This window comes from Helicoverpa zea, chromosome 12, assembly GCF_022581195.2.
Source record: "Helicoverpa zea isolate HzStark_Cry1AcR chromosome 12, ilHelZeax1.1, whole genome shotgun sequence".
NCBI classification, from domain to species: domain Eukaryota; kingdom Metazoa; phylum Arthropoda; class Insecta; order Lepidoptera; family Noctuidae; genus Helicoverpa; species Helicoverpa zea.
The window spans coordinates 8165677-8187067 of NC_061463.1; the positions used below are offsets into that span (position 1 = coordinate 8165677).

Consider the following 21391-nt stretch of genomic DNA (forward strand, 5'->3'; position numbering starts at 1 on the left):
TGTCCATTTTTGCAACAATTACGATGTACTTAGGTTTAACTGGTCCACCACTGGACATGGTTTTTATTTGACATGTCCTATGGTAAAATTAGGGGCTTGGAAACAAAAAGTAGGAAGGGTCTCTATTCTGCAGCTGCTCCAAATATTCACATATAAATTAGTAGGCTTCCTTGAAAGGTTAAAGGTCACAAGTAGGGTATGTAAAAGAGTTTTATTGAAATGTCAAAAATGTGTTCGATTCACTTAGGTAGGTACCTACCTTTATTTTGTATAAACCGGACAATCTTTCAGTAAAAACCAATAGATAGGTAGCTCATCATAAAAATTAAAAAAAAAACTAATTGATCGAAAATATATCGCAAGCAAGTTTCAAACCTACTAATGCTGTGTCAGGTATGATGGACAGATTTCGCTAATACCACAGCTAATACTTAAGTTAAAATTAGCTCTATATTGTCAAATATATGAAAGTTATAGCCATCCCTTAAGTTTTGTTTACATGACCTATGCCAAGAGTTCAAGGTCATGGCCTCGATACTTCTACTATTTATTTCTATGAGAGTTTCTGACTGAGTTAGGTATATGATGGACTGTGAATCAGACTTGCTTATTAATACTTGATCAAGTGATAAGACAGGATGGAGACGTAGTTGTTTAATTTCCACAACATTGCTACAAACCTGAGAGTCACGCCGGCGCGATGACAATGCTGTTAGATGCCACTGTTCAGTAAAACCGAGTACACATCACCATAACACTTCACCTTCAGTCTAGGATGTTCGGAATAGGATCGCGATGGCTACGACGAAAGCGAAAGTGCATCGGTTTATTATTGTTACCCGGTGTTTACATGTGTGGCCGCGCGGCGTGAGCCGTCGACTGGCGGTAAGGACGCGGGAAGGTCGCCGGCCATTGCGGCGCATGCGCGGTCATGCCCATAAAGCCGCCAAACGCTGCCAATTTTCTGACCTCTGGCAATCTTTCGATAGTTCCATCGTAGTGAGCTCTTCGTGCTGTTATTCAGGTAAAAGGTAGGATTACGCCGATAGCCACGAATGACTAGGAGTATGGAGTGTCGCAAACAAACCCTCATTAGGTCAGTAGCTCAGTGATAAGTCACCAGTTGTTTCGATCTGAAATTATAAGGGCAAGGGCAATCCGACACTTCCAAAAGAAATTCGGTGCAGGACCGACCTATATGTACCTACACCACGTGCTTTCCGATGCACGGGAGTATCAATCACCAACTAAGTACCAGACATTGAACTGCTTTGTGAAAGTTACTTAAAATTCACAATCTCAAAACCTGTAAAAGCCTATTTTATATAAAAAAAAATTGAGAATCATTCATGATTCTACATTGTGGGAAAGTTTGAAATAAATGGATAGCCGAAAAGAGCCAATGTTCTCTATACATTATAATATGATAATAGCACTACTCAAGTGTCAAAAAACAGCGAAATATTATATTAAATAATCATCATACTCAAAAAGCATGATTTGTTCAATTAGCGCCGAAAGCGCCATCTAGTATTAGTAACCACCAACCCCATGACTAACCTTATTTTTCACGGCCCGTACCGGGATAAATAACCTCTGTTACTCGGTAATAACGTACTAAGCTTCCCAACATTGAAATAACTTCTCAAATTTTTTCAGTAGTTTCGGAGCCTATAGTGTACAAACAAAAAATGAATAAATAATGCTTTGACTTGGAAATGCGAGTAATATTTAGTGGCGGATCTACCGTAGTGGACACTGGGCGGATCTACCATAGAGGACACTGTGTCCGCTGTGGGCATGACCAGTTCAGATACTTAATTTACTTGTGACGTCACACTTTTTGCTTCTTATCATGTGTGTAGTACTGGTACTTCAGTACTTCCCATGGAGAATAAACTGACTAGCGGATGTGTCATAGCTCAGAATCGTTAAGGAAGTAGTGCGCCAAAATGCGGGTGTTCAGGGGACGAGGGACGTTACGAGCTCCACCCTGTAAGGGTTTTTTTAAAACCCGCCCATCCATCCTCCGAGCCTTTTTCCCAATCATGTTGGGGTCGGCTTCCAGTCTAACCGGATTCAGCTGAGTACCAGTGCTTTACAAGGAGCGACTGCCCTATCTGACCTCCTCAACCCAGTTACCCAGGCAACCCGATACCCCTTGGTTAGACTGGTGTCAGACTTACTGACTTCTGACTACCCGTAACGACTGCCAAGGATGTTCAATGACAGCCGGGACCTACAGTTTAACGTGCCATCCGAAACACAGTCATTGGTGTCTAAGAAATACTTAGAAAGTACATACAAACTTAGAAAAGTTGCATCGGTACTTGCCTGACCTGGGATCGAACCCGCGCCCTCATACTTGAGGTTGGTCCTTTACCCACTAGGCCACCACGACTTATTTTTAAAACCCGCCCATTATTATTTATATATTAAAATAAGAATTATCAGTCAATCAACACAAATCTTTGGCAGATTGATAACTGACAAGGAACCGGAATGCCTCTTTAATTTTTGTAACTGATCTCGCCACAGTACATTACTTGACCCAGTACTTGAAGTCGCCTGACCTACCTACCTTATGGCACTTGTCATCTCCGCTATCTTTCGTTCATATGTACGTAGACAGCAAGAAAAAGTTATTCTTGCATTTATGTAACATTATAAAACAGTGTTTACTAGTGCTAATATCGGGTTAATAACCATTACAATCGCTATAATATACACCGAATAGATAGGTATATAGTAGGAGTTTATAATTTTGATGATGAATTTGAATAACTTTGGGATGCAAGATAATCTAAAAAATTGAGTTTATGGTATAATTTTAGAGAACGTTGTAGAGCGAAAAGCCTTAGCTCCACTTATCCAATTAAAAAAAAAAGACCAAAAACAACGGCCAATATTGCCAGTGTAAAAAATATAGTATTTTTAGGTATAGATAATATAAGTTTTTATTTATTATCCCTTGACTACATTGATATACTTCACTTTTATCTCAAAGCAGCCAGCACAGCACCTCGGAAAGAGTGAAATTATGAATCATGACACGATGTGAGGTGGGACTCTTTGACCGACTTCCCAAAAAGGAAGAGGCTCTCAATTCGTCGGAATATTTTATTTTTTGAAAGACTGCCCTTAAAAAGAACTCCCATTTTCGTTGGTAAATTTCATAAAATGACAACATCGAATAGTAGGAGCTGGAAGGTCGAATAAAATCTACATTTTTGCTTCCATATAATAAGCGGTGAACCAGTATAGGGATAAGGGTTCTGATTATAGTCTATAGACTTACTTGCTCTAAGTAGGAAATGCGTATAAAAAAACTGGGCGCACCTACATATTGTAGCATATGAATGTAGCTACGGCATAAAACTTTAGAATGTTTTTAGTACCTCCGCCTACGTTATGAAAGTATAGAAATCCATAACGACTGATTACGTTTTGGATAGGTACTTATTTCACATGTTATTTGATGAGATTTACCTACGTATCTTTTACAGATAGGTACCTAGATACATTTTATATAACACGTATTGTCGGAGTCACGGTCCATGTCTATTTGATATACATAGATACGACACTGAGACTGCACACATAGATCAAGACGTACCTATCTAGTTTTAGCTTGTGGCAAATAGAGGAATGGATATATAACATTGTCTATTCAACACAATGTACCCATATACGTATAGCGTAGCAATGCGTGCGCGATACCGTAACGGGTAGGTACTTCACTCGCTCGTCACAATACGGAGCCCTAGACACAATGAAGTTTGCGGGAGCAGCCCGCAATCTTTACAATAATATTTCCGGCCCCACCTTAAATTCTAGTGAACAAACATTGTTAGGGAAACCAAGATATTTTAAGAGCAAATCACGCAAAAGTATTGTAGAAAAGATTAATGTAAAATAAAAACAAAAAATAAACATAGTAACAAGCTCGTTTGGACATTTTATTCATGTAAATTTGCAGATATAATTAATACAAATTATGGTCATGTAAATTGGGAACTATGATAAATAATTATTACTATCAGCTGGTTTAGAGGACACTGTCTTATACCGTCTCCGAATAGCTTAATTCCAGCCATTGTTTAATTTTGATGACTCATCGAAATATAAAAAGGCAGTCTCGGAGGTGTGGCATTACAAATACTGTCTTATTCCTAAGTTTACATAATGAGATTTTTATTGTGATAGTGATAAAACACAAACTTAAACTATGTGAACATTCTACTTCCTGAATGGGTACTAATGCATGCATGACTCCATTATATTAGGTTCCTCACCTTCTAGGATGTTGTATTAAGTGCAGAGCTATGTCATAGTCAACTAAATTCCTAAAAGATTAATGTGACAAAACCTATATTGTCTACATGTCATACATCACAATTTTTCCTAAAGTTATCTGTACAGTTTCGGTAATTTAAGATGTCTAATATGCCAATCACTATACATTACATCCAAATAATAACTTTATGCTGAGCAGCTGATGTATTATATACTTTGCTGCTGTGCCTTCACAGGATGTGTATTGGAAGTTCAGCAACATGTCTCCAATAAGTAGTCATACACAATTTCTATTTTCAAACAATTCAGGATTGCTAACAAAACAATCTAGATACAAAGTAAATTATTCACAAAGAAATCCATAAATAAACTTTTTATTAAAATTGTATAAGACTGAAATACTTTGTATGTTGACACTACTGATTTCATGAATGTATGATCATTCATTTCAGAGAGCAATATAATATTATTTGTCAGACTCGTTTTGTTCAGGTTCAACTGCTTTCAACCATGGGTGCTGAAGGCACTCATAGGCAGTGGCACGCCGATTTGGATCGAAATCAAGCATGGGCTTTAAGAAATCAGCAAAGTCTTCTGCATCTTTCTGACTCCACTCATACTTCTCAGTAAGCACAGACACTAAGCCCCATGGTTTCAAGCCAGTAATGTTCCTCAACTCACCCTTTTTATTGAAGAATACTTTGGAATATTTTCCAGAGGCTGCAATTCGTTTTGGGATATCTCCTAATAGTTCTATAATATGAGCAAGGTGATCCTCATCACGGCTATAGCCATCACCAGAATGCGGCTCAAATAAATAGTCTCCGGTGGCCAACTCGAAGGCCATACATGCAGTGCTCCATATGTCAGCTGAAGTTCCATAGCCAGCACTCAGCAACACTTCCAGGGATCTGTACTGCCTAGTTTGTATATCTTCAGTGAAATGCCGGTGGACCCAACAAGCATTACCTAGATCTGCAATCTTAACTTCTAAGTCACAGATATCAAAAGCTGGATCAAATTTTTTATCAAGTGATTTTCCTTTTGTAGACTGAGAATTGAAAGAAGGTGGAGTGTCAGTCATTTCTCCTTCAGACATAGGGGTACCAGCATCATCTCCACAGCCATATTGCTTAGTCCTTACCTGCACTGCATCAGCATCAGTATCAAACGCTTCTTCATCGGCGCGTTCATCATTGCACCCATTGATATTAGTTTCATTGTCAGAGCGTGTAGTCTCAATGACACTTGCCTCTTCAGGTGTTGGAGGTGAATCATCATTGTCTTGCGACATAGGAGCTGACTCGCTGTTATTGACCACTTTTTTCTGTTCTTCCATTTCCTCTATTTGTTCCATTTGCTTTTTAAGCAGCATTGATTGACGCTTAGCTTTCTTCTTTAACTTCTTCTTTTTATTTCTACTCATTTTAGCAGTTACTACCTGTTCCTGAAATTCCTTTGGCGCAGTACTAATCAGGGAATGAGGCAGTCTCAAGCCTAGGGAATGTAATTCAGTAGCCTCAGCTGCAAGCTTGCGTATGTAAGATTCATCAACACAAACCAAGACATTCTCGGGTTTAATATCTGTATGGATAATCTTACATTTAGTATGGAGGTAATCCAACCCTTCCAGCACTTGACGTATGATAGTTTTAACGTTTTCCCGTGGTATACCTCTATAATTAGATTTGAGTATCAACTTCAGTAGGTGGTGACCCAGAACTTCAAACACCATGCACACATGGGTGCCATTCACACCGGTTATTTTAAAGTCATTAAGCAACTGTACGGTCTTATTCCTCTTGGGATCCGCTGGATCACTGTCTCGAACCGCTTTCAGAATCTTTATTTCGTCTAAAGCCGTCTCCGTAAAATGAGGTGCCGATTTTACGACTTTCAATGCGACAAAACGTTTGTCAACAAGATCCCAACACAACCACACGGTGGAGAAATGACCCCATCCCAGTTTTCTAGTGACGTGGTACCGATTCAGGAACAAGTCTCCAATTTTGACAGGATGGTAACCACCCTTACAATAGTCGGCGCTGTCCTCCTGTTCCTCGTCGTCGCTCGCATATTGCTCGTCTTCATCCTCTTCGATCGTTTCATTGGAAGAGCTATGTGTAGGTTCTAAACGATTCTGATTCTGGTTGCGCAGACCGTTTCCTTGTACACCAGCCCCGTGGTCCTCCTCGCGATTTTTCTTTTTACCGAGTTTATGCCGTTTCTTTTTCGCCTGAATGGCGAGCACTCTTCTATTTACATCTGATTTAGAACTCATTTAGTAAATTAAACACTTTCAACAACGCCAATGTATATATAAATTTATCTTTTCATCTCAAATCTTTTTGTTTGAGTATGGCGGCCGGTCGCAGAACAAAATGCGCTCGAACATGAACTCAAAATGTTGCTAGCAATAAAATGTGTTATGAGCCATAGACAACAATTTTATACCATACCTTATTTTATATCTTTTTTAATACAAAAATAACTGATTCAGGGAATGAGGAAACTTTTAATTAAATATTGTGTGGTAATGTAATTAGAGGAAGCTTAAAAAATAGTCGCATGAGTCGATCGAAAATAAGAATTGGTAGCAGCACTTATCTTAAACAGCAACATGAAGTTTTATTTTAAAAGATTTTTAAACTCTCACATTGCACACGTACATATTTCTCAATAATCGTGACAGCAACCCCATCTATACTAATATTATAAAGAGGAAAACTTTGTTTGTTTGGTTGTAATGAATGGGCTCAAAAACCACTGGACCGTTTTTTTTAATCCTTTCACCATTCGAAAGCTACATTATCCACGAGTAACACAGGGTATATTTTATCCCGATATGGGCAGTAGTTACCACGGGACGCGGATAAAACTGCGGGAAAACGGCTAGTAACTAAATAAATTTCTATAAGTTTCGTACTTTATAGTAACATTATTATCGCATTTAAGTCCTGATTGCTTCGAATGTATGTTGATTTAAGATTTGATATTTATAAGGCCCCTCTTTGGGGCAAAAACACAATAACAATTTGGGGGATAAACAGAATAAGACATTGGTATTCTTGCCGTATATACATTGTAGTCTTTGGCCCCACCTACCTAACCTATTGGATCAGACCATGAAAATGGGGCCACAACAATACATGAAGATTCAAGAAGCCCAAAACATCAGTTTAGTAACATTACCAGCTAGGCGTAGACTGGACAAGGTGTGTTCTCGTGCTTAAAGGTGCCTCACAAAGCCTCTGTACCTAAATGCGATGGCTCTGACTCACAGCCCAAGACAAGACAGTGTCTTATTCTGTTCATCATAATACCCTTTCAAGTAACTAAGTATAAAGCTGGCTATCAAACTACACGGTGGTTAAACTGATAGGGGTAATTAAAAATAACTAAAATAAAAACAACTGTTTTTTTTAGTCATTATTATTGATCTTTTGTTGTGATTGTGGGCTGCTTAGGCGGTACATCTTTCATACTCATTTTTTTTTTCTCCTTTTCATTTAGTTTTTTAACTGGTATTAAAACAATACCACCAATAAGAACAAGTGTTCCGGCCACGTAAAATGATACTGAGTATCCAAAACTATTTTTCAAAATGCTAGATAACGGTGTACTTATTAAACTTCCTAGACCTTGAAACATTATCATAATACCAGTTGCGTTTGTTAACATATCTAATCCAAATAAGTGCACTAATACTACACTACGAACACAACTTAAACTAGCAATATGAAATCCAAACAATATGCATATCACATATACATAATAAAGGTTAAATGAAAAATTAAATGAAATAATTGCAGTTCCAGATATTAAACACACAGCCATATACAAATATACAGGATTTAATTTCATGGCCAATGCACCTATAGTCAGACGACCTAGAGCATTTGCAAAACCGATGACGCTTACAAATATACTACAGTGTGCAGGATCGATGCCCTCACTTTTAGCCCTATCCGGTAGGAACACATAAGGCACTAAATACCCTAAATATGTGAAGAAGCCGCTCGTACATAGTAATATAAATGAAAATCTTCTCAGTAATTTTGGATCCATCATAGTTGCAAGAATTCTTCTTACAGCAGTTGTAAAAACACCCCTTTTTTCATTTAAATCGGCAGCAGTTACAGCACGTGACACCGCCATTTGATATTCGAGACCCGTTCTTGCTTCCGGTGCAGTTTCCATTTTACTTTTTTGATAAGCCGGCAACTTATCTAGCCTTCCGTCATAAAAAGCGTCATCTCGATACATTGGTCGAGCTTGGGCTACATGTTCTTCCCAATGGAATAATCTTTGAAACACAGAGCGTTTAATTGGCTCTTCAATATTAATATTTATTTCTATGGCTTTCTCAGCATTATCGTCTTTGACACTTACTCTAGATTTCGACTTGGATATTAAAGACTGAACTTGTTTCAATTGTCTTCGACTGATTCCACTTTGAGGACCTTGAGCGGTAAGAGTAAGCCTTGATGCAACTGCTGTAGAAGGACCCGCTTGCGTCGGCGTTGGCACTGTACTCTCTCCAATCACTGCTGCCGCAGTAGGAAAGTGTGCATTCGATACAGCGCTGAACAGCCGTTCTGCAGCACTTGGCATCACTCCTTCTCTTTTTGTCTTTGATGGTGCTGCTTTTATGGCAGCCAAGCTAGGCAAGTACGCTACGGTACGAGTAGGTTCGTCTACTACCGTCGTCACAGTTAAAGAAAGTAAAGGGCGAAAGGTCATCGCTAAAAAGTATATTAAACCCACTAATCCAGATTGCATTAATACAAGCAAACGCCATCCGGCCAATTTTACTATGTATGAGTTTACTGTAAACATAATCATAATGCCAATGCTGGAACCAATACTTGAAATTGCCATTGCCAAAGATCTAAGTTTTTCAAAGTAAAAGCCCACTACTAATCCGGACCCCATGCTACAAAGGCAAGCTCCAAATCCTCCAAAAAGTCCGTATAAAATAAGTATTGTTACAAAATCAACAACAAAATATGTACAAAGTAAAGCTGACGCAGAAATAATTGAACCAGTCATACAAACTGCCCGGAATCCAAATCTGTTAATAAGCGCCGATACAAGTGGTCCTCCCATAAAGTACACTGCTACTGCTACAGAGTTGACAAGTGCCACCACAGACTCTCCAACTTTAAGATCATCGCACATGTCGTGATATATACTGCCAAATGTGAAGTAAACTCCGTCTAATAGAAAAATCGTTAAAAAACTCGCTGCGACTACGACCCAACCCCATCCTCCTTCAGCTGGTACTGATATTTGTGCAGTTATTTCTGTTTCCTCAACGCCTTCAATGTCTTCAGGTTTAATGGTGCTGCTACTATCCTTAGTATATACTTTGCTTGGTACAATTATGCTTTTCTTTGTGCCAGTTGGTTTGGCGGCACCCACCTTAGGTGGCATTTTAAGTATTCTGTTTTAAACTACATGCAAAATAAGAGTAGTATCACTTTAATGTAATGAACATCATCATCTAGTTCTGATGGGAAACGTCAAAAAACAGTCATCAAACCATCATCAATCTGATGCATTGCCTAGGTTTTGGTCATGGTAGGCATTGGCTTTTAGCTGCTAGCCACAGAACAATAATTATAGTTGTACCTTCTTTCTAAGTTTTATTCTAATGAGGTAGCACGGCGGTCATCGCTTTAAACCACCTTTATATTTATATACATATACATTCATAGCAAAGGTAAGCAGCAGAAACAAATGTGCTCGTCCACCTCCGGTGTACAGACTATAAAACATGGTTGTTTTTTTATTCGGAAGTGTTTTCCATAATTGAGTGTAAATATATACTAGTGTTTTTTTAACCGACTTCCCAAAAAGGAGGAGGTTCTCAATTCGGCCGGTATGTTTTTTTTTTCTATGTATGTACATCGATTACTCCGAGGTTTATAGACCGATTTACGTGATTCTTTTTTTGTTCGACGCGGAATAGCTGCCAGTTGGTCCCATAGTCGTCAGGTCAGGATCTGATGATAGAAACCCTGAGAAATCGAGGGCAACCTTCGAAAGTTGTAGGCATACATAGGGTAAAAACTTGACACTCAGGTGTATGCCTAAAAACACTATACAACAGTGAAGGTTTGGAGCTGACCTGATGATGGAGACCAGAGAGGGTCGAGGGAACTCGACAACTGAATATGTAAAATACCTCGTATTTGGGCTTATATTCTTTGTATTGATGAGAACTTTCCACTTATATGGATAGGGACAACTACTTATTCGTATCACTGAAAAGCTGTAAATAAAAAACTGTTTTACAAAAAAATTAAACCGACTACCAAAAACACTAAAAAGCAAAAAAAAAAAAACTAATTTTGGGTGCATCGGCCTAGAAGGCGGTGGCAAAATTAACTTAATGACATCCATAAGACACCGACTTCTAGGCCGATGCACCTTAATTTTTCCACCATAATTTTTTGTAGAAAAGTTTTTTATTTAGTTTAAACGTTCTCTTTGCCGTTTTTTCAAAACTTTTACACTTAACTAGCGATTTCACCCACGTTTCGTGGTCACTACACTCACTACTATCCGTACCGATATAAAATATTTAGAAAGAGTGTAGCTTTCCAAGCGTCCTTTCTTTGAGTGTAGTTTCGGAGTCTCTAAGATAGAAAGAAACAAAAAAAAATATTTTTTTTTCTGTTTATTATATAGAAGCATACCACTTATATTCATAAATACTTTTTCCTTCGAACATCTCATATTTTGCTCGATCATATTTCATTATGTTTTATTTACATAGTTATTTACATAGATATTTACAACACAAAAAAAAAACTATCCTACTAAAACAATAAAAAAAAACAGTATATCTAAAACGCGTCAAAAATTCATCCCCATCCCTGTCAACTGGGAGCATACCCAAGAGGCTGGCAGCATTACCTCGTTGGATGGCCATGCTGATCCTTTTTCCGAGGTAATAGCCAGCCTTTTGGTCACGAGAAGCGTCAACCAGCCGCCTAGGTAGGGGCCCGATTCTCCTAAGTTAATAATGTCAAAATCTAAAAGAATCGCAATATGATCGTAATAGCAGTTTTAACCATATCGGGCATTCTGCTACTAATATAAGACCAATCGTATTCCAACGACATTCAATTGGTGTGCGATTGGTCTGCTATTTTGATGATTTTGGTCTATGCGGTAGTTTGCTCTACAATAATATTGCAATAGTTAATCATTTGCAGACAAAATGATTCATTATTGAATGACAGAAAATGATAAAAACGTTTATTTCAAAGAAAAAATAGCGGAATGCCACATACGTTTCAATCGTAATCGAGTCGGGATTGGATCGCAGTCGAACGTGAATCGTATGTTGCTTAAGTAAAATAAGGAGAATCGGGCCCCAGATCTTTAAATAGGGTGTGGACATTCGGACCCCACGACCCGAGGGTTTCAACCCCAAACGGTTCGAACATATAGTTGCCGACAAGGCCACTATATTTCCACCGCTTAAGATTCTCCGCGGCCGCACCGGCAGCAGCAGCACATCACGCAGAACTTGGAAGGTGGGATGGCGCAAGAGTATTATATTATATTAGTATTGATAGTGTAGAAAAGATGTCGTGCAGTGGTTTTTGGGTTAAACTGTAGTTCAGCTACTTTTGAAATTTTTGAATGTGAAGTGAATTCTAGCCTTTATGTTATCAGTAATTTATCTACGTTGTAGTTATTATACAACGGTTACGGTATGGTATAACTTTTTCAACAGTTTTCGAAATTATTTGTATTCAATATAAATAGTAACACATTCAAAGTAAACATATCAAAATGTTTTTTTTTGGTAGTTCCAAGAACTATTATTTATTCTACATACTATTTATGTCTCCGACTAAAAGACTTGTTTCTTTGGACAGGAATAAATTAAAAAAAAAAAACTTTGGCTGACAAGCGCTCTGTGAATAGAGCAGAATAGAGTGACGTTATTGGTTTGAAGTTTGAGTTTTGGTTGAAATCTGAGTGAGTGACAACGGTCGTTTTGGAGGGAAAAAGTCGGAGAAACACAATCTGGCGGTCCTTAATTTATAAAATTGTATGTAAGTAAAGCAATCATGTCACAAACATCAATTACATCATTCTTTAATAGTAGAAAAAGACCTGCTACGGAGGAACTTTTTACTTCTAAAAATAAAGTGCCCCACATTGACCGGGCTATAGATACGAAAAATGTATCCACGGGAAAAAAATCCATGGTTAAGACTTGTGAAATCATCACAAGGGAGTTTAAACATCCAACTAAATCTAGTGACGTTGCTAAGAAAGAGTCGTCGCAAGTTGAGATACGAGAAACACCACAAGACACAACGCAAGTGCCGCCAAAAGTCACAGCATTTGCTAAAAAGGTGAATGCATCTAATACAATTAAAACTATACAAAACACCAAATCAGAAACTATTACCACATCGCGTAAAGAATTAAGTCTTGGCGACATCAGAAAAAAATTAGCTGGAAGTTCGAGGTTAGCAGAATTAAGAGCAACCGCTGATCGTCTGAGCAAAGGCATACAAGATCTCAAACAAGCTAGCGAGAAGAGGAATCTACGAGAATTCAAATCTATTGATGTGGAAGTACCAGTAAGGTATGTATAAATAAATGGTGTTTTATAAAATATTAGCCTTGTACTATGTAGGTAGTTAATCATGTAAGTTCTAAATGTAAACATATTAAAGATAGCGGTTGGAGTGTAGCAGAGTTCAAAGGCGGCCTCTTGGCTTAGTTTCTTTTCTATAAAGTTAGGCAGTCATTAAAGCTCAAATGTAATGTTACACATACTAAATACATATTTGATTGCTATAAGATTTCTTTAACTTAAATTAACTCTTATATTTTGCAGTCCAAGCAAGAAAACTCTTCTTCAAAATGAACTATCACCGAAGAAATGTACTTCAATGCCAGCACCACAAAGACCACTTATTTCTCCCAGAAAAGTGGTTGTCAGCCCTATCAAGAGCCCAAGCAAGGTTGGTATTGTAATAATAGCCTAAGTATGTCATTAGGTAATTATTAAAAATAAAAATGTTTGTTTGTCATATACATGCTAAATAAGTACCTACCTGCATCCACAATACAAACAACACTAAGTTTTTGCTAGTTACTGTATGATTTCCTCTCCATTCTCAACATGTTAGTGTAAAATCCGATCCAATTTTATAAATTCTATAAACATTTGTTATTTGTCTATGAAAATGATCTGCATTTACACGTTTTACTAAATTAATATGTGGGTTGAAAAAAACGAGTTTGTAATAGAGGTTGATTTGATAATAACAACAGGGCTGTTGAGAATGTAGTTAGGTTAGACAACACATTCTTTTGTATGTGGGTACACTATTTTTCATTAATAGATTAGTTACTATACACCACATTCTCCATGAAATATCATTTTTTTTACTTGTTCTTATAAGAAAAGAGTTAGGTTATCTTAGGCTTTTAGTCAGTTCAATAAAAGATCTGTTGTGTTAATTTCAGGTCCCTGCTTACATTAGACATGCAGCCCTTGCCACTTCCTCCAGCAGCCTGCCATTGCCTCATCACTACAGATTCCTTGCAGAACTGTTCCGTGGCATGGAAACAGTGGTTGCATTACTCTATAACAGAAATGAAAAGATAACCTTTGATAAACTGAAACCCTCTGTACAAGAAATGCTGAAAAGATCATTCACTCAGAAACATTTGGCTCAAATAAAACATCTTGTGCCAGATTTTTACAATTTCGAAGTTCAGAAGCTAAAGAACTTTAGTGCCTCATCTCACAAAGAAAAGCATGAATTGATAATTTCACCTAATTTCCCGAATGATTTCAAAGTGATGAATCCAAGTGTGTTACTGGAGAGGCGTCGATACTTTTATGATACCTTGCTACAGTTAGTCAAGAAACATCATGCACAATATCTGCAGACACTTGATCCTCCAATGGTGATCCCTGATGATAAGCTAACTCGTTGGCATCCTGAATTCGAAATAGAAAAGATACCAGAAGTTGAAAGTGCCAAGTTACCTGAAATGCCAAATGTTGAGACTTTCTCTAGTGCGCAAGATGTACTAGCCAAGGCTCGTGAATTATTCAAATGTAATACCAAAATGGAAAGAGCTTTAGAGAAGTTGGCTCAAGCTAAATCCCGTGGTCTCACTGAACAAGAAAAGGCAGTTACTGGTATTACAGATAGTAAGCCAAGTACATCAGTGAATGGTATGAAGACCAACAGTACACAGACAAGCCAGGCTTCAACTAGTTCGGTGACACTATTGAATCCAGCCCTTCGTAACCTGCCCACTGCACTTCTAGAGAAAGTTAAAGCAAAGCAGGCTGCCAAAGCCCTTGAAGCTATGACAAGATCATCTGAAAATGATCAAAAGTACATGATATACAGTCGCTTGCCAGATCTTGCTCGCACCCTTCGAAACATCTTTGTCACTGAAAGAAAAAATGTTCTAGCACTAAACATAATTCTCTCCAAATTGGACAGCAGCTTCAAAGCAAATGTGTCAGCCAATGACTTGCAAAGAGATATTAAAGTTCTCACTGAAGAACTGCCAGATTGGGTTAAATTGCATGAAATAAGAAATAATATTTACCTTAAACTAGATAAAAATGCTGATTTGCAAAAGAATTTGTCTAAGTTAGAGGCTTTAGCAGATAAGTATAAAAATGAATAGTAGCATAAAATTAATTGACGTAACAAGATCAAGACTGAGTAAGTATAAAGTGATGTTGTAACTCTTAATCAGTTTATTAGCAACTAGGTTGTTTTGTTTTATGTATTAATTCATGTGTGTAATGTAATGATACAAATCCGCGAGTTTGTACATAGTGTTCAATCATCATCATATACAGCCAAATAGTATGAATTATTACAGTTTACGTAAATACTTAAAGATAAATGACATGATTTCAAGCCAACATACCAAAAATATATATTGACATGGTTGAATCTGTTAGATTTAAGCTGACATTTTATATTTAATTTTTAACTTTTTAATTTTACTAGTTCAATTTAAAATATTTCTCAGGACTTATGCTGGCTAACTATGTAAAACTTGAGTTAATAAATAAGTATGTATTAGTTTAAATTAATTTTCTTTTTCTTTACTGTGTGGTATTTCTTACTTTAATAAAAATACATTTTATTTTAAATACGAAGTTTACTTACTGACCCTAACGTACCTTCTTTTAAATTGTATTTAGTGCAGTCGTTTGAAATGTTTCGAGTACAAAAATGCTTAAAGGTTTAATCGGAGAGGGGAGCTAATTCTTAGCACATTGAAAATCTAGTACCTATCTAATATTGTAGTATTTTTTAGTATTCTTGCATGTGCACTGCTTGTCATTAAGAATGCTCGAAGAAGCTTGGTGTGAAATAATGAGAGCTCTTTTAGCCGATCGGAGCTGGTTCCGGTCTGTGTGAAAATAAAAATGCACGCCTGTGCTCTCCGAGCTGGTCTGAGTGATCGGACCCTAATAGCACTTTGCCCGGAACTGCGTTGGTGCAGGTAACCCTACGTATTGCCGAACGTTACGCCCGGCTTCATGGTAGTCCTTCAAGAAAAACAGGCTTCCTCTTGGTACCACCAGTGGTACAAGCAGGTATTAGTTTTCCTCTTACCGTCTATTGAAATTGTAATGAACCACCATGAAATATGCTTTTTTTTTGTTTGTTCTTGTTGTTTTTTTTAATTGGTGTGCATAATAAAGAATATATCTCTATCTATCTATCTATCTATCTATGCTCTAAAAACGTTTCATTCTACCACCTGCAAACAGAATAGGGCTACGGGATTGTTGTTTGTCGTAATAAAGTTCTCTGCTCATTTCGTGGTTACTTACTTGAAGAATCGTATAGATATATAATTGAAGCCGCAGGCGGACCGCGATTGCACTGTGGTGGGTGGATTTTTTATTATCTAGTCCTATCTGGGTATATTTTAGTTTTCATAATATTGTAGGTAATAATTCTGAAAGTTAAAACGGAAGTATTCACTAAATCATAAGTTCTTAGGAATTAAGATTTTTCCTAACTTCATGGGACATGTAGGTATTACTTAGGTTTTTAAGCTCGACCCACACCTCCACCCGGTCCCGAAAGAAAGGGCCGTGACAGGTGGACAAAAAATCTTTAAGGCGACGAATTGGTAAACAATAATTCCATAACCGGCACGCGCATCTAAGGCGCCAAAAGGGGACGGAGCGTCTGAGCGGGGCGAGGATTACAATACGCGCGCTAGCTTATAACTAAAAGTCGTAAGCGACAAAATGGTTTTATAATTTTATTATTTAGAAATGATAATTTGATAAAAATTCCTTCCACAATTTTAAAGAGTATGTATATTCTCAACTACTAAAAAAGTTAAGAGGCTTAAATCGGTCCCGTTTGCCCATTATATCTGAATCTCTTTTTAAAAAGAGGTATGTTTGATATATTTTTCTCTGTTATAAAAGTTACCTAATCATGTTTTGAAGTCTAACAAAATAAGGTTTATATCATGAACTTTCAGGTAACCAAGTTGTATTTTGATCCGTTTTGTATTTACTGAGAAAAATTGAGATCATTGGCGCCAAAATTTCCAATTCGTCCTCTTAAGGGATCCGGTTTTTTCACACGACCGGAGAGAGATTAGGTGCAGAACCGATATTTACTTTTTCTCCGGCTTGCAATCGGGACTGAAACCCAGTGCACAGTAGTCCCTATCAGGGTAAGCGAAGGGTGCCGGGGCTGCGGGTTGTTCGAAAGAGTTACCGCGGCCCTGGTACATAAAAGGTCCACGACGGAACACAATGGTTTTTAGTCAGTAAGAGTCTGACACTCCCTCACCGCTGCTAACCCACAGCGGGAGGGGTCATTTGATGACTTAACGTCGTTAAAAAAAAAAATCTGTGCAAATTTGTTCATTTACCTTACTGTATTTGTTTAATTCAAATGCTTACATCTCAGTATGCCTCGTGGCATTTGGGTTTGCATGAAGATAAGAACCTAACCTTTAAAACTCTTATATAGGTACGGCTCTAAACATCTACATTCCAAATCACAGAAGAAATCTTTATTAGACAGATACCTAACCGTCTGTAGGAAATATCTTCATTAAATTAGTATTGTCTAATCATTAAAGCAAGTTCTTGCATGTCGTCTTATGTCTGACGAAAAATAAATATGTATTTAAAACCGTAATGTGTACCTACATAAGATACAATAGTAGTGTATGAATTATATCTACGAAGTCATTTTTTGTCTACATAGACGTTAAGAATGAGTAAAGCATTCAATACTTGTTACTACTTGAGAAAAGCATGTGCAGCAGTTTGCAAAAAAGCAGTTTTAATGTTTAAAAAAATCTAGAAATAATTATGTACCAGCAAAGTTAAATATTTACAAAGCGCTTATTTACCTAAATATTGAATAGGGGTAGAAAAATTACAGCGGTACTTATTCATTATACATGTCCATTTGTATAAATTTTATTTATTTTTATAAATTCATAATATCAAGCAAAATGTATTGAAATTAATGTCACCAGGTTTGCACTCTGCAACCACTATTTTGCCAAAAATATATCGTGTCAGTATTTGTGGAAAACTTAGTATACACATAAGAAAACGGGGTGTAATCATCTAATCCCTTTATATGTATAAATGATTAAACAACTCAAATTGTTTTAAAAGCTAACAGTGATTAAGCAGCAAATAACGGTTTATATACAGAGAAAGTTCCTTGTATTTATCAAAAGATAAGTAGATAAGTATTTCTGTAATCTATATCTACTTCATCAAGGAATTCAGTAGTATATATATACCTATACCTACCTATACCTACACCTACTTTTGGTGGTTGAACCTAGTACGGTACCCTGCGGAACATCTAAAGACGCCATCCTTTATTATGGGAAATCATCAAATGACCCGTCCCGCTGAGTGTGCAGCGTAAGGGAATGTCTGACTAAAACACCATTAAGACCTTTACGTACCAGCGCAGGGGTAACTCTTACGAACAATCCCGCAGGGCGTCCTCATGTCCATCCTCAAGTCCTTATTCCAATTTTATTTAGTGTCGGCGCAGCATGTATTATTCTCCCATACTCTTCAAACTGGAATTCTGTATCTTGTCATTAATTGCTCTCAGATTTCTTGGCCCACTTACCCTTGTTATCCCAAAACCGGTCCCTACGAGTCGTTGGCCACGAAAGCAGACTCCCTGACGTCTCTTCCTCTGTCAGTTGGTAGAGGATTTGAAATGTGCAAAAGGATAAAACACCGCAAATTACCACCCAAGACTTAAAAAAATATTAACCATCAGAACGATTTTATATGAAAAAAACCATTTGGAATCCTTTCATATCATCATCCTCATCCCCCGAGCCTTTTTTCCAACTATGTTGGGGTCGGCTTCCAGCCTTACCGGATGTAGCTGAGTACCAGTGCTTTACAAGGAGCGACTGCCCTATCTGACCCCATCAACACAGTTACCCGGGCAACGGGGCAACCCAATACCCCTTGGTTAGACTGGTGTCTAGGGCATGCAATTTCGGTAAAACAAAAATTACCGGTAAAAATTCGGTAATAAAAATATTTTTACCGGTAAAACGGTAATTTTTGTAATTTTTTTAAAATGTGATATTATAACAATACGGGACGGATATACGGGATATTATAACGGTACGGACATGTAAAAAGGAGTGACACCTGAGGACATCGGCAGTGTGAATGTGATACTCAATCTCAATATACCCGGTCAAAGGCGCAAAGGCAGGCCGAAACCGTGGTGGTTGAGTGTCGTAATGAATGACATGAAAATCTGCGAACTCGAAGAGGAAGATGTCTATTCAGGAGGATAGAGCGAAGTGGAAAAAGGAAGATACGGAAAGCCGACCCCGTCACAAGACGGGATAAACGCTAAGAATTACCGTAAAAAATATATTTTTCATTGAAGGGAAAGCCCTTTTTTATGGTAAATCATCAAATGACAGACTCTTTCTGTCTAAAACCCATGTTTTTTAGTAGGTGTTTTATGGACCAGGGTAGCGGTAACTCTTTCGAACAATCCCGCGGCCCCGGCAGGCCTTGGCCCTGCTGGGCCCCACTGGGTTTGCTGACATCTCCCTGAGGAGCCTGTGGAACAACGCGCGCTGCTGACACGGGTCTGTTGTCTATGCAGACGGTGGAACGATGAGCCACCCGAACTCACCGCCCACAGACCGACGCCTACGGTGGCCGGGAGTCGTCTCTCGACCCTTGGCGCCCGTGGTGTCTTCCTGGTCCACTACAGCGGCTGGGATGAGAGGTGCTACTCGCAGTCGCTCCGCCGTCTCCTCGAGCATGACTGCTTCGCAGAAGGGGCGACGGGTTCCCATTCCCTCTAGCTCCGGACCATAGCTTGAACCAGGGAAGGACGCGAAAGGTCGCTGCTGCCTATTGCCTCGACGACAACACCGCGGTACACTTCCCAGGCAGTGCACACCTGGACTGTGTGCTCCACCGTGTCCTCAGAGCTGTCCGCATGGTGGTGAAGTAAAAGCCCTTGCTCAGTAAGGTCATAGAGTAGGTAAAATAAGCAATAAGCATTTGTACCTTGAATGAGCTGACAGCTATGAGGAAAAACAGAATAACCGAATGAATACAATTTGTTTAGATTTTATAAATTAAGATGAGAAAGAAGATTTGTATCTAACCTAGAGATAGTTAAGGACACACAAGTTTACTTTTCTAAAAAACAGCAACTTTAACACTCTTACAATACGTAATGTATGCAACATTACATTATATTCAGGCTACATAACAAAGATTTGACGTTAAATGAACAATTGCTATATTTTATCAGAAAAACGTAAAAACCGGTAAATTACCGGTTTCATATTATTTTTACCCGTAATTTAAAACTCGCAAAAATGGGCGATTTACCGGTAAAAACGAAACCGGTTAACCGGTATTGCATGCCCTACTGGTGTCAGACTTACTGGCTTCTAAGTATTTTTGTTTTAATTTTCGTCAAAGATCGCAGCTTACAAGAACTGTATCCAAATGTATGGATAGCATCAGGGCCGCCTTAATCTATGGTGCATGGTGTGCGAATAACCCGGGCGCCGCGGGCTCAGGGGCGCCGCGGTACGCTCCTGGACCAAGAAATTTCAATTAAATTAATGTATTGTCATACAATGCCGGGCGCGTTAGATACACTACTTTTATGTCCCAAAACTCAAAAAAAACTTTGAATTTAATGTCCCAATACTCAAAAAAATTCGCGCTCCCTTCGCTCGCGGCTTCTTCACTTCACAGTCGCCTTTTATTATATATGTTAAGGACTTAACGACTGCCAAAGATGTTCAATGACAGCCGGGGGGACATTCAGTTTAACGTGCCATCCGAAACGCAGTCATTAGTATTGTAAAATACACTTAGAAAGTAGAGGAACTGCAGCATATTTGGAATACTGCAGGTAACTTGGAATACTTCGATATCTAAATATATATAAACGCCATCTGAGTTTTTATGCCGTAAACATAACGTCAAACGATACAGAAAGCCATACAGCATTAAAAACAGGACGCTATCTTGACATTTCGGCTACCAGCCCCCAGCGAACGAGAAGCCTGATTTGAAAACTTTTTCGGTAAGAATGCAATCAGTGGTAATCATTTGCTGTAATACTCTAAATCTTTATTGTAATTATTTTAATTGCGGAGTGACCTTGTTAGTTTAAGATATTACTATGATTTTGTGAATATTTCTAGAATTAAAAATTTGACATGCAACTTTAAGTTAAGTTGGCGTGTTGTTAATTTGGAATACCGTGTTTTTTTTGCTTTTCAGTTTTTTGGGAGTCGGTTTTATTTTTTTGTAAAAGTTTCTTTTTTTGTAAAGAGCCAATGACTATAAAACATTTAGAATTCTATTAGTTTCTAAGAAAAAGTGTTAGCAATTTTCAAAGAAAAAAAAATGAATATAATTTGGAATACTAAATTCCAAATTATCTGCACCCTAAGTTAAATCACGTTTTTGGAGTATTTTTATATTGATAGGCATTTTGATAATATATCTGGTATTTTTTATATTTGATTGTTCTCATTA

General features: G+C 37.9%; 4 protein-coding genes across 4 annotated transcripts in view; 1 reads left to right on the plus strand and 3 right to left on the minus strand.

The window, feature by feature from the left end:
• LOC124634929 (glycogen-binding subunit 76A) overlaps positions 1-889 on the minus strand; it is a 49307-nt gene extending 48418 nt beyond the window's left edge. Inside the window, exon 1 of the mRNA XM_047170619.1 lies at positions 681-889. The gene's annotated coding sequence lies outside the window, so the exon portion shown is untranslated. The remainder of the gene's footprint in view (positions 1-680) is intronic.
• A 3040-nt stretch (positions 890-3929) lies between these two features.
• LOC124635090 (SRSF protein kinase 3) lies at positions 3930-6702 on the minus strand. The gene has a single exon (XM_047170876.1). The coding sequence runs from the start codon at positions 6575-6577 to the stop codon at positions 4763-4765; it is 1815 nt and encodes a 604-aa protein (XP_047026832.1). The 5' UTR covers positions 6578-6702; the 3' UTR covers positions 3930-4762.
• Positions 6703-7194: 492 nt separating this feature from the next.
• On the minus strand, positions 7195-10077 carry LOC124635104. The gene has a single exon (XM_047170896.1). It carries the CDS (start codon positions 9730-9732, stop codon positions 7729-7731), a length of 2004 nt encoding a protein of 667 aa, XP_047026852.1. The 5' UTR covers positions 9733-10077; the 3' UTR covers positions 7195-7728.
• Positions 10078-11722: 1645 nt separating this feature from the next.
• Positions 11723-15472, plus strand: LOC124635222 (DNA replication factor Cdt1). Its single transcript, XM_047171056.1, has 3 exons — positions 11723-12916; positions 13172-13298; positions 13807-15472. Exons 1-3 carry the CDS (start codon positions 12390-12392, stop codon positions 14992-14994), a joined length of 1842 nt encoding a protein of 613 aa, XP_047027012.1. The 5' UTR covers positions 11723-12389; the 3' UTR covers positions 14995-15472.
• Positions 15473-21391: the final 5919 nt, after the last annotated feature.

Excerpts from the sequence above, each read along its gene's own strand:
- LOC124635104 (XM_047170896.1), bottom strand. The coding sequence starts at position 9,732 with ATGCCACCTAAGGTGGGTGCCGCCAAACCAACTGGCACAAAGAAAAGC.
- LOC124635090 (XM_047170876.1), bottom strand. The coding sequence starts at position 6,577 with ATGAGTTCTAAATCAGATGTAAATAGAAGAGTGCTCGCCATTCAGGCG.
- LOC124635222 (XM_047171056.1), top strand. The coding sequence starts at position 12,390 with ATGTCACAAACATCAATTACATCATTCTTTAATAGTAGAAAAAGACCT. Across the intron at positions 12,917-13,171 it reads GATGTGGAAGTACCAGTAAG|TCCAAGCAAGAAAACTCTTC; the intron begins GTATGTATAAAT and ends TATATTTTGCAG. Across the intron at positions 13,299-13,806 it reads CTATCAAGAGCCCAAGCAAG|GTCCCTGCTTACATTAGACA; the intron begins GTTGGTATTGTA and ends TGTTAATTTCAG.